Here is a 17,835-nt window from a genome sequence, read left to right as displayed (position 1 = left end):
TGAGATTTTAAAAAAAATGTTTTTGAAAAGAAGCATTATTCCAATTTCATTCCTTTTTAGAAATTTGGGCTCATCCCCATGCAAAACAAACATATCAGCCAACAAACAATGTACTTCACAGACACATGATATCTGGTGAATAATGTACACCTCTAACGCAGCCGTGGAAAGAGTGCAACATTTTTCTTTGGTTAGAAAAACTGGGCTCGAAACCTGTCTAGTATTATGAGAACCTTCATTAGGGCTTTTCAACTGAAGTTAGTCTCATACTGAGACGATGGATATTCCACCACAAAGTCACATGTTTCACTATGCAAAACATACAGAGCAGCTGGAAAATATCAGACACATGATGCACTTGCCTCAGTTGCTTCTGCTCTAATTCCAAGGAAAACAAAATTACGGTCTTGGTGTTCACCTGATGAAAACTGGTATTTCAGGTTTCAATAATTTTTCTGATTGAGAGAACTAAGCAAACTGGAGAGCTTCACCGTTATTTTACTAAGTGGCTGCAGATTAGAATTCCCATACTGACATGAATGCTTATGAAAATATTTAGGCAGTAGATGAACATGGTTCTGTAAATAGCATAGTGCAAGGCCATGTAGTTTATTAGAGGCTTGAAAAAACAAGTATATTCTTATCCCTAAGGTTAATTACTCCACAAATAGTAATAATGTATTATAGATTTCCAAACTTTTGTGCAACTGTGGATGTGAAATAAAAGTGTTTGCACCTAGAAGACATAAGTGTCCTGATGGTTCTCCCTATTTTTATTTTATTCCTTCCAAAATATATTATTAGCCACTTCAAAGGAGAAATATATTTTCTGTGTGTTAAAAAAACAACTCCCCCTCCACAAACACTCATCTAGGAGGTCCTTTTGTCATATACACAGCTCATCATACTGTGCCTCAAACATATTCACATTCACAACTCTCCATGCACACAACCTGCTTCTCACTCTCTTGCTCACCCTCTCCTTATACAGCTTCCATGGAGGATGACCTCTTGTTCTCTCTGATCACCCATCATTTTATGAAAAACCTCAATGTTAATCCTATAACAATCCTTTACCAACTTGTACATATCTATCATATCACCACTCTTCCTCCTATCCACTAGACTCTGCAATTTGTATCTTCTCAACCTTTCTTCATCAACATTCCTGAGATTGGAAACTATCTTAGCCAATCATTTTTGGACCCTTTCCAACATCTCTTGATCCTTTTGAAAACCAGGTAACCAAATTTCTGCACAGTAGTCCCTATATGATCTAATCAAGACCCTATATAATGGAACCAGAATTGCCTTACTTCTATCAGTCAGTGTCCTCTGCAAGTGTTACATTGCCCTCACAATTAGGGCAATGTATCCTCTAAATTTTAGATCCTTATCCACCATCATCCCAAGATCTCTTATTTCCTTCACCTCCAATAATATATCACCATCAAGTGTAAATTCTATACCCCATCTTTGTTTCTCAAATTTTAAAACCTTACATTTCACAACATTGAACTGATATCCTCACTCCCATACCCATTCACTCAGCCTATTCAAGTCTACTGTAAGGCCACAATATCTGCTCTACTCCTCATAGTTCATTCCAACTTTATATCATCTGCAAACAACTGAATATTCCCATCCAAATCATCCCAAATATCATTGGCATACAGGTTAAACAGCAATGGGAAGTTGTGTATGGGGGATACTGCTCCCCCATACACAACTTGCTGATACCTACCAGATAGCCAATCTCCAATCTAATGCACGTCTCATATTCAACCCCATCCTCTCTAATTTGACTATCAACTTATCATGTGGTAATCTATCAAAAGCCTTTGGAAAATCTAAGTATACTACTGTGTATCCATCTTCCTTGTCCAATGAAGCTGTCACCTTATTGTTAAAAGTAGATTGCTAAAACATGATCTCTCTTTAACAAATCTGTGCTGTCTATCAAAGATAATACCACTGTTGTCAACCTAATTCTGGATCTGGTTCTCACCAGCCTCTCAAACACCTTAACCATGACACTTGACACACCAATTGGCCTATAATTTGATGCTTGAGTTCTGCCACCTCCCTTATGAAGTGGTACAATCTTTCCTTCCTTCTAATCCACTGGAACGTATATTAAACACTATACAATATACATAACAATTTGCTTCATAACTGTTTATTTCAATTTGTAATGAGCGATTCTGAGAAACCAAGAAAGTTGAAACACAAAGAAAAAAAAAAAAACAATATGCTATAAAGATTATACAATAAAATGATATGATTAAAGATTTTTGTATTGTTTTCCATAAAGCAAAATCATAAAAGTGCAGATGTTCATGCAGTCTGTGAATCATTCTTTGAACTATGATTATGAATAAAAAAAAAACTAAACTTAATTCAGAACACATGGACCCCATTCCCCACCCCCCCTCCAATGATTTGGATTTCCACTAATTTATAAAATAACTTTTTGACAAATACAATTATCTTGAATTAAGTTTTTCGAGAACAACACATTAGTTGTTCTCGAAACTTTGTTGACTAAGCGATTAGACACAGCTGATTTACACTATGAAAGGATTTATGTAATTTCACTATCACTTTTTTCAATATGATTACTCAGAGGTGCACAGTCTTAGTATGTAAAAAAAGATGAGTGTTTTCAAAATCTCTTCACTATGCAGGAAATTTGAAGTTAGTTCCAAAATACATGGATGTCCAATAATTAGCGTCTCTGTAGCGCAACTGGAAGAACGACGGTACATTGTGCCCTTCGATTGGAATAGGCCTAAGTTCAATTCTCGACGTGACTGGAGGAATCTTTATGCAGACTTTTTCAATCGAAAGTGAGTTAGCCGATCTCATATGGAGGTAGCAGGGTTTTTTCTCCCGGAAACTCTGGTTTTTCATCCGGCATACAGACAAATCAACTGTTCAGAACACAGGCAATTTACAGACAAAAAATACTAGTTGCGGTGGTGGGCAGTAGATGGCATTGATGAAGATGACTGGTAGTAGTGGTGGCGAGTTGTATAGTGGGTGTCCTTCCACGATGAGTCTTTGGACTCTTTGGAGGTGTCACGAATAATAATAATAATAATAATTAAAATTGCACCTCATCTTCTGAATTAATTCAGTGAAAAAAAAAACGCATCTAGATGAGTGTCTTAAGTGAAAAGAAAAATAGTGAAAGGTTACAAAAATAAATATTCTTAATTTTGGTGCTCTTACTCCCTAGTCACCCTATCACACTTTCGTAAAATATTAATATCCCATCTACACAGAGTCTGTAGTATCTATGTAGGAAGATTAGGGAACTTGCCGATCAGTGATCAAAAGATTAATTTCATTTTATAAAGCATAAAAGTATTATAAAAAAAACTACATAAAATCTAATTAAATAAATAATACAGAAACTGTTTTGTAAAATATGTGTTGTTTTGCATTAGTTTTTCACATGAATTTCCCTGCAAAGAATATTCTCTGAGATGAATTTTCCTTGTGAAGAATTGCGAAAGATGATTTGTGCAGACACAGTCTTCCCCTACTCTAAGAAAAATCTTATCAATTAATCTGGTAATAATCCCTTGCCAATTTATAGGTTTAATCATACCCATCCACCCCTATATCTGCCAGACACTGCAAATTACATTCCCTTGATTGGTCTTTATGCTCAACATTCCATAGAAGAAATCAGTTGTCTTTAGACCTCTTCCAATATACATTCATCCTTTTGAAAATCATGTGACCAAATCTGAGTTCAATAATCCATAAGCAAACTGATCAAAGTCTACAATCTTCCAGTGTTTTTATTATTATTTTTATCTTTAATAAATATATCTTTATTTTATTTCTTAACAAGTTATATGAATATCAATTTTATTCTGGAAGCACGGAGTGAAAAAATGTAAATTATATCTACTTCAAAAACATGATATCAGATCAATCGTAGAAATAAATTTATTACTCAAAATAATTTGAGACTTATTTTTCATCAACAGAGCTCTTGTTCAATTAAATATTTCATAATTAAATCTTTATTTTATTCAAATCCTTTGTTTTTAATGAAAAGAACGAGGAAATTATTTCTGCACTACTTTCAATGCTTGACTTTAAAATAATAAAATTTACATAAAGAGGAGAACAAATGAGAGGAGCATGATTTCATGGCAATCAAAATTTATAAGCGAGTGAGTTTGTAAAATGCACAGTTAAATAACAAAGATCAGGTGGCAAGTGTATAAAGAATGTCATATAGGCTGAAACAAAATAAGTTAATTTTATATTTATTGCGCGACTTCTTTGGTTATTTTCAGGGTTTCCCAAGGCAGGCTCTGCAGAGCCCTACGGCTCCACAACTGAAATTCAAAGGCTCCGTGAAACATTTTGGATTAACATATGAGAAATACTCAGAAATTGCTGTTCAAGTTTTGAAGTTTTTGATACATTTCCCAACAACAATATATCTCTGTGAAAAGACATTCTCACTACATGTTCTCTCTATATTCACTGGGCATTTACAGATGCCGTATGGTCATTCCGATGCTCAGTGATGTTCCACACCAGGCCTTGCTATGTAGTCCTGTTGTTTGCTTTTCTGGCAGCCTCAACTCTCTGAAGATCAGTCACTTTACCGGAACTTTACCTTCTATTACTGTTCTGAGAAGTCCTCCTCCATCTTTTCTATGTGTCCAAAATATTTTAACTTTCTTCTGTCAATATCCTTAAGGAGCCTTAAAGTTCTACTAATCTTTTCTAACACCCATTTATTTTTTTATTTTTTTTTAAATAACGAAACCTGTGGTGCGTTCATAATTAGAAGAAACACACGTATAAACCACAGTGAAAATTATTTAATTGTAAATATTTCATCCTAAGTATCTTAGGACATCATCAGTATAGTATTTAAACAAAAATTAGGAATAACATACAGTTAGGGCGCATGATTACAATAGAATCTCATGAAAACGTGCATAACATGCTAAAGTAGTACAAAAAAAAAAACGTTAATTATTTAACACAGTTTTTTATGATAATTTCCCATACTTCAGGAATAGTAAGAACGTCGTTGCAGTTTAGGTTTGGTCTGTGTAGTAGGGCTTCAGAACTTTCTTTGTATAAACGTTCATGTTTAAATAAAGATCTATGTAAAAGTTTAGCCTTTTCCCAATGGATCCTATGGTTTGGATTTTCAATTCCGTGTTGAGAGAGGCCAGATTTCTGCGGTTTAAGAAGACAAATGTGGTCTTGATGTTCCGAGATGCATTTCTGAACAGACCTACCTGTCTGTCCAAAGTAAGATAATTTGCATGAGCATGGAATCTTATAAACACCAGGTAACATCAAGGATGAGAATTTGTCCTTAGGAGAAGGTAATAAGTTGTAAATTTGGTTGATAGGTTTGTAAGTAGTGGCAAAATTGTATTTCTTCATATCATCAAGACCACATTCGTCTTCTTAAACCGCAGAAATCTGGTCTCTCTCAACACGGAATTGAAAATCCAAACCATAGGATCCATTAGGAAAAGGCTAAACTTTTACATAGATCTTTATTTAAACATGAATGTTTATACAAAGAAAGTTCTGAAGCCCTACTACAGACCAAACCTAAACTGCAACAACGTTCTTACTATTCCTAAAGTATGGGAAATTATCATACAAAACTGTGTTAAATAATTAACGTTTTTTTTTTTTTTTTTTTTTTTTTTATTTTGTACTACTTTAGCACGTTATGCATGTTTTCATGAGATTCTATTGTAATCATGCGCCCTAACTGTATGTTATTCCTAATTTTTGTTTAAATACTGTACTGATGATGTCCTAAGATACTTAGGATGAAATATTTACAATTAAATAATTTTCACTGTGGTTTATATGTGTGTTTCTTCTAATTACCCATTCATTTGTACACCTTTCAGTATATGATATCCTCAACAGCCTTCTGTAACACCACATCTCAAAAGCAGATATCCGTTTCTTATCTGACTTCTTTAGGTTCCAAGTCTTACATCCATAAGTCGCTGTTGGAAAAACAACTGCATCCAAAATCCTCAACTTTGTTTCCATGGAGATAGATCCATCCTTCCAGATTTTAGACAGGTCTCTGACTGTTGTTTTAGCCATTCCTAAACTTTTTCTGACATCTTCTGAACAGCAATTCTTCACATTAATAATGGATCCCAGGTACTCAAACTTCTTTCTCCATTAAGATACACTTGTTTTTCAAGAGCTTCTCTGTTTGTTTTTCCTTTGAGAACCATGATCTTTGTCTTGCTAGAATTGAGTTGAAGTCCTCTGTTATTACTGATCTTGTTAACTTTGTTAAGAATTAGTTCTTCCATGTCATTACAAAGGAGTACCGTATCATCAGCGTACCTCAGATTACTGATCAATCTACCTCCTATCCTAATTCCTGTCCTTAGCTCATCCAATGTTTCACACATGATGTCCTCTGCATATATACTAAACAAGTGAGGAAAAAGTAAACATCCTTGTCTAACTCCTTTTCCAACTTGAAGCCAGTCAGTCAATCCAACACCTGTTCTTACTGTGGCTGAAGATGTTAAATTAAATATGGAAATAGACAACAGAATCAACAAAGCTGGTATGGTAGGCAATCAACTGAATAAATTCATATGGAATAAGAGAGAAATTAGTCGGAACACTAAATTAGCTGTATACAGGACAGTGTTCAAACCAGTTTTAACTTATGGATCTGAGAGCTGGGTCAGAAGTAAAACACTTGACCAAAGACTAGAGACCGCAGATATGAGTCCTGAGAAAGATTAGAGGCGTGAAGAGATGGCATCAATGGTAATATCATATTAAAAACGAGGATATTAGGAAAGAACTTGACATTGCCAGCATCCAGGAATGTGTTAGCAGAGGTAATCTCAGGTGGTATGGTCACTTAAACAGAATGGGCGAGGGAAGATTAGCAAAACAAGTGTTCTCTGCCAGGTTGGCAGGAAAAAGACCCAGAGGAAGACCAAGATATAGGTGGATTGATACAGTACAAAGTGCCTTAGATAATAGAAATATAAGATCTGATAATGTTGGAGTCTTGATAAGTAACAGACTGATTTGGAGGAAAATTGTAGATAGGAAGTTAGTAATGATGTAAATTTTTCATGTAGTACTATCATATCCTGTACACCCCTTGAGGGTACATGTCAGGAATTTGATGATGACAACCATCTACTTACAATGTTTGTCTTAGGTAATGTTAGGTATTGTTACTGAAAAGTTTAAAACACTATTTCACCAAAAATTACTTTCGATGAATTATTAAAGTAATTCATTGAAAAGTACTGGTTAATTTTTTTTTGGTGAATTGCCATTCCAGAAACTGTTGTTTGATTAACTGTTTCCAATTTCTCACATCCCTCCTGCTCAACCACAATTGCCTCTTCTTCCTCCCTTCCCACTGCACTCAAGTTCTGCATAATATATACATGAAGATGATTTACCTTTATAGTCTGCTCATTAAAAACAACCTATTTCCTCTGCAGTAGTTATCACTCTGCCACTTTCACTAACCAATATCATCCTTCATAATCATTCTTTATTCTAAAGGCTATGTATCAAAAGAACTTCCTAGAATTTTGTTTTTCCAATCATCATTAGATAACTGCTGCTCATACTGTACTTTTGCTACCCTTACAAAGCAAGTCACATTTGTCAACCTGCTACTTGTACTCCTCATCCAAATGATTACTACCACTCATATTCTGTTACCGCCATAAAACATTTTCCAGAATGCTTGCTTCACCTCTTCATTTGTCCATTTCACATGGGGGATTAAAAACCAGATTTCTGGGAGGAAAAAAAAAAAGTTTTTTTCTTCCCAGAGAAACTCTGAGAAAAACATCCTGCTACTTCCATATGAAACCATCCACCTTACTTCTCCTGATCTTTGGAACACATGCAGACATTGTGTTGGATTCTGAATAAGGAGAATTGGAAATTATTAATACTTCATTCAGAGTCCAACATAATCTGCCATTCCCTAAGCCAAATTTGCTCATCAGACTAATAATCTCTTATTAATAGTAAGCTATTCATATCATTTCTTTCAAGTTATGTTTATTCATATTTATTTGTTCATTTATTATTTTTATATGAAGTACAGTTGTAAGAACTATGTATTAAATGTCACTTATTATTATGAGATTAATGTTACTGATACAGAGATAAAATTTGTAAAATATGCAATCTTTTTATGTTGTTAGTAAAATGTAATGTATCCAAGTAATTCTTCAAAATAAGACTTGATTGACTGTTGTGAGAAATTATGTTATTTTTAGCCAGCGTGTGCCTTAACGTGAGTTACTGTACTTATGCAAGAAGCCAGTTCGGTATCAACAAAACGAATTAGAACCTCGTTTTGTTGATACCGAAACAAAATGAGGTTTTGTTTCAGTATCAACTGAAATTGATAGGAAAGGAGAGTAGGATGTCATGAGCAGTAAATAAAAAAGGAAGAACACAGTGGAAAGAGAGGGGAGAGAAATAACCTGAGGTTGAACGGAGTAGGAAGGACTGCAAACCGCTCTGTATTTTGACTTAACTTTCTTTGAGCTCTTATTCTTTTATAAATTTCTATCGCCTCGCAGAAGGATAGCATTGTGCAAAAGGATAACAAGAATAAGTAAGAAATATTGAAAGTTAGGCAATTACGAGCAAGAAGATAAATTCTCCCGAGTTAACTAATCAGTTACTGAAACCCAGGATTCTATAATATTTGTGTGCTCTCAAAGTGAAAGTATTCAAGAACCAAGGAGTGTTTCTAGGATTCTCGATGATGAGGAAGCTATACTGTTTATACCGGTAAGGATATCTTTTCTATGCCTCGTGTGAAGTAGCGAAGCTTGATTCAACCCTGATTGTTGATTGAAATTAACAGTCAGGGTTGAATGTGTGATATAGTGAAGCATTTCCCCATAAACATAATATATGAAGTATCTCTGGATTAATAGTTCATATTTGAATGTGTGATATTGTGAAGCCTGTTACATAAAAAAGCAACGTAAAATTGAGACTGAACTTTCTGAGAACTGTTGTGTTAAATTGATAAAACTTTGACGTGCTAAATGAATGTCTGATGACTTGTGCTTTGTGATTGTTCTAAATAGTTCAACTGAGTCAATATTTAAGTACATTGAATGACAACTTTGTTCAGAGTGAAATAGCGTTTGGAATCTTTGATATAAGAAGAGTGGAATATGTATGCATAAATTCTAATCATAATTGATATACTCAGCTGAGTAAATTACTAATGTCTTAATGAGAACTTATTTATTCTTAATTGTATTATCCTTACTAGAAATCCTTGTTTTAATGTAAATTTATGTGTTAAAGCATTAATGTTTTTATTTGAGTTGAATCTTGTGTTTGCCTGATTTCTTTCATTGCACCGCTCATTAAAATAGTTCGAATCTTAGCAGGAGCCCTATATATAATAAAGAGAATTTCAGCCTGAATTAAGTTGATAACTATATGGTGCTAACTGATGATTGATTTCTCAATGTTGCTTATGCGACTTAGAATATAGAGTGGCACAGTTACAAATAAATTTTCTCTGTCTTCGAATGTGGAGTCAGTCAACAGCTAGAATATACATCGGAGTAGAAAGTACGACACAACAATTGCTTCTGCCAGATAGTTCTTAAGTAGGGCCAAGCAACAATGATCACCTTTTCATCCAATTCCTCATTCTATGACAAAGCTATCAGCTATCTCCTAATTTTGTCATCATCACCTTAGTTCCACATAGATCTGTTTTTCTTACAGAAGTCTTCATACTGCTGGCCACTATAGGTGATAACTAACATCCCACTTATAATATCCTCTGATGAGATGATCAAATCAAAGATCCCTGATCCTGCGTGCCTTTTGTTACATACTACCTGAGGTAGTCATAAGTAGTTTTTGTATTTTTTATTTATTTATTTTTTACATGGTCCAGAAACTGTTCTGGAGACCAAACATGGAAATTTTTCATGAAAGGCCTCCAATAAGTGGGACAGTGGTCTTCACTGAGCAACGAAATACATCTTATCTCATGTATGAAATTATTATTAATATTACATGACACCTCCAGGGAGTCAGATTCATTGCAGGAGGGCACTACTCTCAACAGCAACACACATATCTCACCATCTCCACTACCACTTAATTCTCCAAATACGCACGACAATATTACTACTGTCCTCAATCGACCACAAACACCAATATTTCTTGTCTGTAAATTGTGTGTTCTCATGGCCTATCTGCTTGTATGGGGGATTAAAAACCAGATTTCTGGGAGGGAAAAAAAACAGTTTTTTTCTTCCCAGAGAAACTCTGTGAGAAAAACATTCTGCTACTTCCATATGAAATTGGCCAATTCACTTTCAATTGAAAAAGCCAATATAGAGAATCCTCTCCTCATGAAGAGAATCAAAGTCAGAACTTTTCCGATCGAATGGTGCAATGCTCCGCTGTTCTTCCAATTGAGCTACACAGGCACGTCTCACAATTCCTAAACTTGTTAATGATATTGGGACAGGCTTAACTAGAGATATTGGCATACTAGCTGTATGCCAATGATCCAAAGATGGGAAAAACTATGAAGAATTGAGCAGATGTGGTCTTGCAGTAGGATCTCAATAGACAATGTGAAAGGGCAACTGGAATGGCACTGTCAGTTTAATGTTGCAAACTGTAAGGTTTTGAAATTTGATTGGTGAGGTTGGGATGCAAAGTATATAATTAATGAGAAATATTGAAGGAGATGGAAGAGATGAAATATCTGAGAGTAATAGTGGACTGAGACTTGAAGTTTATGGGTCATGTTGCTAAAACTATAAGAACATCACAATGGATTATGACAATGATCAGAACCCTGACATGCAGAAGCAAAGAGGTTATGGTTCCCTGATGAGACTGCATATACTGTGCTCAGATTTGGTCACCTGAGTGGTTGGATATCCTCATTCCCTGGTTTTCAAGGGAATGAGGATATCCTAGAGGAAATATAACAAACAAAATGATGCAAAGTATATAATTAATGAGAAATATTGAAGGAGATGGAAGAGATGAAATATCTGAGAGTAATAGTGGACTGAGACTTGAAGTTTATGGGTCATGTTGCTAAAACTATAAGAACATCACAATGGATTATGACAATGATCAGAACCCTGACATGCAGAAGCAAAGAGGTTATGGTTCCCTGATGAGACTGCATATACTGTGCTCAGATTTGGTCACCTGAGTGGTTGGATATCCTCATTCCCTGGTTTTCAAGGGAATGAGGATATCCTAGAGGAAATATAACAAACAAAATGAAGGAGCGAGTGCTGTATGGAGATTCGTTAGTACAAGGTGTGATAGTAGAGAATTTGACAAAATCGTACCAACCTGGTGTGACCATTAAGGACGTAAGTGAGTCTATTAGGGAGAAAAAGCAAAGGGTGAAAGAAATGATAGTGGTGGCAGGTACGAATGATTTGAAAAGAGATAAAATGGAAATGATAGATGACATTGAAGGAATTGTTTGAGGCAGCAAAAGAGAAGAGTGAGAGAGGTAGGATGATTAGTCTTTTGCCGCGGTATGACAGTGAAGAGTTTACAAGGAGGGCCATAATTGCAAATGACTTTATGCAGGATAAGTGGTGTGGACTTTGTGGATTTGTGGAGTGAGTTCGATGGGCGAAAGGATCTATATAAGATGGATGGTTTGCATTTGATTGGATTCGGTGTAAAGAGACTTGAAAAAGTGTTGTTGAATGAAGTGGATGTGCAGAATCAGGGAAACTAGATTTATTAAGGGGGGGGAAGTAGATATGCAGACCTTAGGGAGGCAGTTGAGTGTATGAATGAGCATAATATGCCCGAGCGAGTACGAAGGACAACAAATCAGAATGGGATAGTTAGTATAAGGCATCAAGGTAGGGATGGGCCTTTAACGGGGATCTGCAATTCATGTATACTAATGCTAGGAGTATTAGGAACAAGAAGGAAGAATTTTTGGCCTTGGTTGGCACTTCCAGACCACAGGTTATTAGCATTAGTGAAACATGGCTGACTGAAGATGATGTAGCTGGCGGGATTGAATGTGAAGGGTATAATGTGTTCAGGAGTGACAGGGAGAATAAAATGGGGGTGAAGAGTATTATTGATGATAGCTGATGAGCTGCAGCCAAGGAGAATAGAAGTTGAATTGCAAGATAGAGAAAATAGCACATTTGAGGCCATTTGGTGTGAGATTGAGGCTAGCAGAACAAAATATACAATTGGGTGCTGCTATAGACCAGGTGATGGAATAGATGGAGATAGTATGCATAAGCAAATAGAAGAAATGAGTGGAAGGAGGGTAATTATTATGGGAGATTTCAACTATGGCAACATTGATTGGAGGGAGGAGAGGACACACGGGAGGAAGGAATTGGGTTTTATGTGGTTATTAAGGGATAACTATCTGTGACAGCATGTAATGGAAAATACTAGGGGTCAGAGAGTGCTTGACCTAGTAATTGCATCTGAGGATTTGACTGTAACGAATATGACCACAATGCCACCAATTGGTGAGAGTGACCATAAGGTCATGACTTGGGAGATGGCTAAAGATGTAGAATTTACAATTAAGACAGGGTACATGTGGAATTATCAGGGTGGTAAGTATGACAAGCTTAGGAGTTTGGTTGGTTCAGTGCCATGGCATGTAAAACTGCAAGGGCTGGATGTTGATAGTGATTGGGAGGAGGTTAAGATGTGTTTGCAGGAGGCAATGGCTGACTGTATACCTACAGTGCGAATAATAAATCAAGTAGGGATTAAATGGATGAACAACACCATTAAGCTTGAGCTGGAACAAAAGAAACAATTGTGGAGGGAATTTAAGGAGAAAGGTGACCATCAGGTGCAGGAACAGTATAAAGCTCAGGCCAGGATGGTAACAAGTGTGGTAAGAAAAGCAAAAGCGGATTATGAAAGAACATTAGCCATGCAGGCTAAAGAGAATCCCAAACAGTTTTTTCGATATGTTGTAAGTAAAAGAAAAAATGTATATGGCAGATTGATTTTAAAGAATGCCGATGGTAGGGAAGTAACCGAATCAGTCAATATTGTGGAATTACTGAGTGAGCACTTTGCAAGAGTATATCATCCAGGTGGTGACATTGCAGAAATGGAAGAACCAACAGCTTATATTGGAATTGTGGTGAATGAAGTGGAGGTGAATAGTCAATTACAAAACCTCAATGTCAATTCATCACTAGGATTGGATGGTATACCAGCTCGTGTCGTACGAGAAGGCTAAAGAATTGTCAGTGCCTTTGACCATTTTGTTTAATTCGAGTCTCGGGTCTGGGTTAGTCACAAGGGGGTGGAAAGAGGGGAAAATAGTTCCACTGCATAAAGGAGGGTACCAAGACTGCTGTTGAAAGTTATCGACCAATCAGCATATCAGGAATTGTTGTCAAGGTTTTGGAGAAAATAGTCAAGAGGAAAATACAAGATTGGATAGATGAAAATGGGATACTGTATGGGGGACAGCATGGTTTTGTGAAGGGTAGATCATGCCTCAGTAACTTGCTCACATTTTATAACACAGTGACGGCTGAACTGGATAAGGGTAATGAGTTTACAGTGATTCTACTGGGGCTTGCTAAAGCCTTTCATAGGATACCACATGGAATTCTAATCAGTAAACTGCAGCATATGAGAATGGATATAGGGTTGGTGAGATGGATAGGAGGGTGGTTGATGGAGAGATATCAGAGAGTGGTTTATTCAGGAGTAGAGTCCAAAAGACGGCCTGTGACTAGTGGTGTGCTGCAGGGTTCTGTTCTTGGACCACTACTGTTTAATTTGTTCATTAACGATATAGGAAAGGATCTGAGAGGAACTGTGCATCTGTTTGCAGATGATGCAAAGTTCGGTAGAGCAATAGTGAATGCTCAGGATGTCAAAAATTTGCAGATTGATTTGGATAGTTTGGAGGACTGGGCTAAGGAAATGGATGTCAATTTAATGTGGAAAAATGTATGGTTTTGCATTTTGGGGTGAAAAGATTAGCAGCAGTATATCACATTGGTGGAACTGTACTCCAGGAGATTGATGAGGCCAGGGATTTGAGAGTGTTGGTGGATAGGGAGTTGAAGTTTAGGGGACACATCGCAAAAGTGGCAAAATCAGCTCATCAAATCACTTGGTTGCTTAAAAAACACTTTAACGAGCAGAGACAAACAGGTTATTGTTCCTCTGTATCAAGCCTTGATAAGATCCCATCTAGACTACTGTGCCCAGATATGGGTGGCAGGGTTTCTTCTCGATGGGGAGGAGGCGGAGAGAATCCAGAGACAAGTGACCAAGATAATAGCAGGACTATGAAATGAACCTTATGAGAACAGGTTGAAGATTTGTGGGCTGCAGAAATTGGTTGATAGGCGGAAAAGGGATGATATGATTGAGACATTCAAATTATTGAAGGGTTTCTATAAGATTAATTCAGAAGATATTTTTGAGAATATGACTGGTAGTGGGAGGACTAGGGACCATCCATGGAAGCTTGGTAAGAGTGTGGTTAACAAGGGTGTTAGAGCTAGGTTTTTTACTTGGAGAGTGGTAAATGAGTGGAATAAGCTGCCAGATTCTGTTGTGGGTGCCATGACTGTAAATGAGTTCAAGGTGAAGTATGATTGATACTGTGTGAATGTTGAATAGTTGTTCTTGACATAATGTTGGACCTCCCTCGATGAGTCTAAGGACTCCTTGGAGCTGCCCGTAATAATAATAATAATAATAATATCCAGAAAAGGTTTATGGATATTTCTGTAGACACCAACTTAACAAGTTGGTGTCTACAGAATGTGGACATTCTGTAGACATGTCTACATTCTGTAGACATTCTGTAGACATGTATTATAGAATGTGGGATATGAGGAGAGATTGTGAAAATGTAACTTGAAGGGCTTTGTGAACAGAAGAGAGATGATATGATTAAGACATATGTATGAGGAGGATGTGAGCAAGAGACTGAAGAGCACATTCTTTGCATGGAGAGTGGTTGGCAAGTGGAATGCATTGAATGAAAGTGTAGTGAGTGCATAAACTGTGAATGAGTTTAAGACACAACATGATTTGATGATCTTTGTGCATGAGAATGTGGACCTCCAACAATGAATCTTGATTCCATGATGTCCGATTTTAATCATACCTAGTAGATGATAAACGATAACAGATCTAAGTTGACCTTGTGCTTTTCAATTAATTTTCCTTTCCATGAGAGAGAGAGAGAGAGAGAGAGAGAAACTGCAGTCCCTACAAATAAGTTACACATATACTGAAGCATCAATATTTCATAACAACATGATTCTTGTAAAGTAAAAACATTGAGAATTCTCGGCCAATCGTAATTATTAAAAGGAGAATTTTCCAGAATAAGACTTAATACAAATTATCTTTCAATAATTATAATGGATGCCTAATACTTACCCATATGCACATACAGCTGACAAAGCAGCAGCACAAACTAATGCACTAGAACTAGAAAGTCCAGCAGATGATGGGACTGTTCCCTTTACTGCTATATCGAGACCTTTTGGTGATAAGGTACCACCTAGTTTATTTTGCTCTATTATTCCACGAAAACCGCAAAGAACATAATGGTACCATTTTGGATTAGACTTGTCAATCTTCAGAACATCTGTAGCAGTTGAAAAGTCTTCATACTGGTCATGATCTAAATTAGTTAGGTTCAGTTTATTAGACTCATTTACTGATACTACCATTGATATAGTTTGCTCAATCGCCATAGGAAATACAGAATAGCCACAATAATCAATGTGCTCTCCAATTAAATTTACTCTTCCAGGTACACAGATATAAAATGATGGACAATATCCAAATTTTTGGATGAAGTGTCTTTCTAGAGATGAATATTCTTTTCTTTTTTCTGGTGATTCAGATAAATAGAGAAGAGACACTTCTTCTGCCATATTAAAATATTTCCTAAATGATCAGAACTAAAATAGAGGGGAAAAAAAAGTTTAAATAATAATCTTTGAAAAACAGGGATATTTAATTGCAATGAACATCTTACTTTATTTATTTATTATTTTTTGGTTTTTACATAAAAAATTCAGGCACACACAAAAAAAACAGCTAACAGCTAGATAGTTATTTTAATCATAACTGTATTAAAAATGATATTTCTGTTAAACTAAAAACAAAATCATCCTGCTTTCACATATTATATTTGAACATTTTATATTTGTGAGTGTATTTAGCTTTAGTTAATGAATCCTTCTTAAGCTTTTTTAATAGCTTTCAGAGAATTTTGCCACATTTATGATATTTTCTATATGTTTACCAAAGTTTTACACAACTTGTGTTTTTGACTATGTTTACACACAGCTTTCTTACACATTTCTCTGTATTCTCTAACGATACCTGCTAACTTATGCATGATTTTTTTCTTTTGCAGAGCTACCTCTAGCTTCTTGAATTTACCATGAAAATTGGACTTGTTTCTCCATGTAAACAACTTTACTGTATGAATCTCTGGCTGAATCAATGTTTCATTCAGATTTTGTAATTGGCAATGATATAGTAAAATAAAAGTGCTGGAGCACTATGAAGTTTTATTCACCTTCATACAACACTAACCCCTCTCCCATACTTCATTGAAAAGATACACATTTGTAAAAAATGTATGAATAAATTTTATGCAATATATATAACAATTTAAAATAATATTCTAGCAATATTAGTATTTTAAAATTTACTTATTAAAAAACACTGACTTATATCCAGCCAATCTTTAAAGTTTGTTTCTTGTTTACAAACTACATTAGCCCCCCCACCCCAACACACACACCATCCTCGATAATATAAGTATATGCTGTGACTACAGTTCATCCTTAAAAGTTACTCTGACTCTTTTTAAGAAATGTTACACATCATATTCTAGACATGTACCCTTAAGGAGTGTACAGGATGCTATGACAGTACTATGAAATTAAGCTTACATTATTACAAATCTCATTTAACAATTTCTCTTCAATTGTCTATCAGTTGTCAGCACTTCGATAGTGACTGCATCAATCCATCTAGATCTTCATCTTCCTCTGGATCTTTTTCTTGCCATCTTAGTATCAGACATTTGTTTTAATAATCTTCCCTCCTATTCTGCTTTAAGTAATCACATCACCATAAATTAGCTCTGCTTACACACTCTTTAATGCTAACAATAACAAGTTGCTGATATCTTAATTTAGCATATAATCTTACCATTCATTCATTCATTCAACTTGTTCACTCTTCTAATTTTTCTCAGAACTCTTGTATCTGCGGCCTCTAATTTTTGATCAATTATTTTTTTCCTAACTCAGTTCTCAGATCCACAAGATACATTCCATTCCCATTCATGTGCCATCCCCTATCTAAGAGGTTGACCACCAATGATGCAACTCATGGTTAACTACGGGTGTAATGACATGTGAGAACCCTATCCCTACGCATAGTCATAAGTATTCATGACTCTAAATCTGTGTGTGCTCACAGAACCAGTTTGCCTGTTCTGAGGGACAAAAAAAAACCTGAGTTTTTTGGTGGAAAAATCCTCTACCTCCATATGAGCCAGCTAACTCACCTCTAGTCGAAAAGGACCAGATAAAGGTTTTGTGTATACCAACTGAGTTGTGGAGGCTCCCACAAGATACAACTAGTTTGCTAAATAGTTGAAATATGTTACTTGTTCTACAGTTCTCCATTTGGGATGAAGCTATGTTTCCCACGTTTATACCGATATTCAGTCTTTATAATTATCATCAACAAACCTCCATATAA

The 17,835-nt window shown here is 35.8% G+C and overlaps 1 protein-coding gene across 1 annotated transcript in view; it reads right to left on the bottom strand.

Annotated features, from left to right (window-relative positions):
• Positions 1–17,835, bottom strand: part of Galk (N-acetylgalactosamine kinase) — a 146,036-nt gene that overhangs the window by 112,452 nt on the left and 15,749 nt on the right. Inside the window, exon 2 of the mRNA XM_090406143.1 lies at positions 15,481–16,010. Within this exon, the coding sequence (XP_090262269.1) occupies positions 15,481–15,983 (503 nt within the window). The 5' untranslated portion in view covers positions 15,984–16,010. The remainder of the gene's footprint in view (positions 1–15,480; positions 16,011–17,835) is intronic.

This window comes from Typopeltis vanoorti, chromosome 16 (assembly GCF_054136105.1).
Source record: "Typopeltis vanoorti isolate ZY-2024b chromosome 16, IOZ_Tvanoo_1.0, whole genome shotgun sequence".
In the NCBI taxonomy this organism is placed as follows: Eukaryota; Metazoa; Arthropoda; class Arachnida; order Uropygi; family Thelyphonidae; genus Typopeltis; species Typopeltis vanoorti.
The sequence above is the reverse complement of the archived record's forward strand: the minus strand, read 5'-3'. Positions and strand labels throughout refer to the sequence as shown.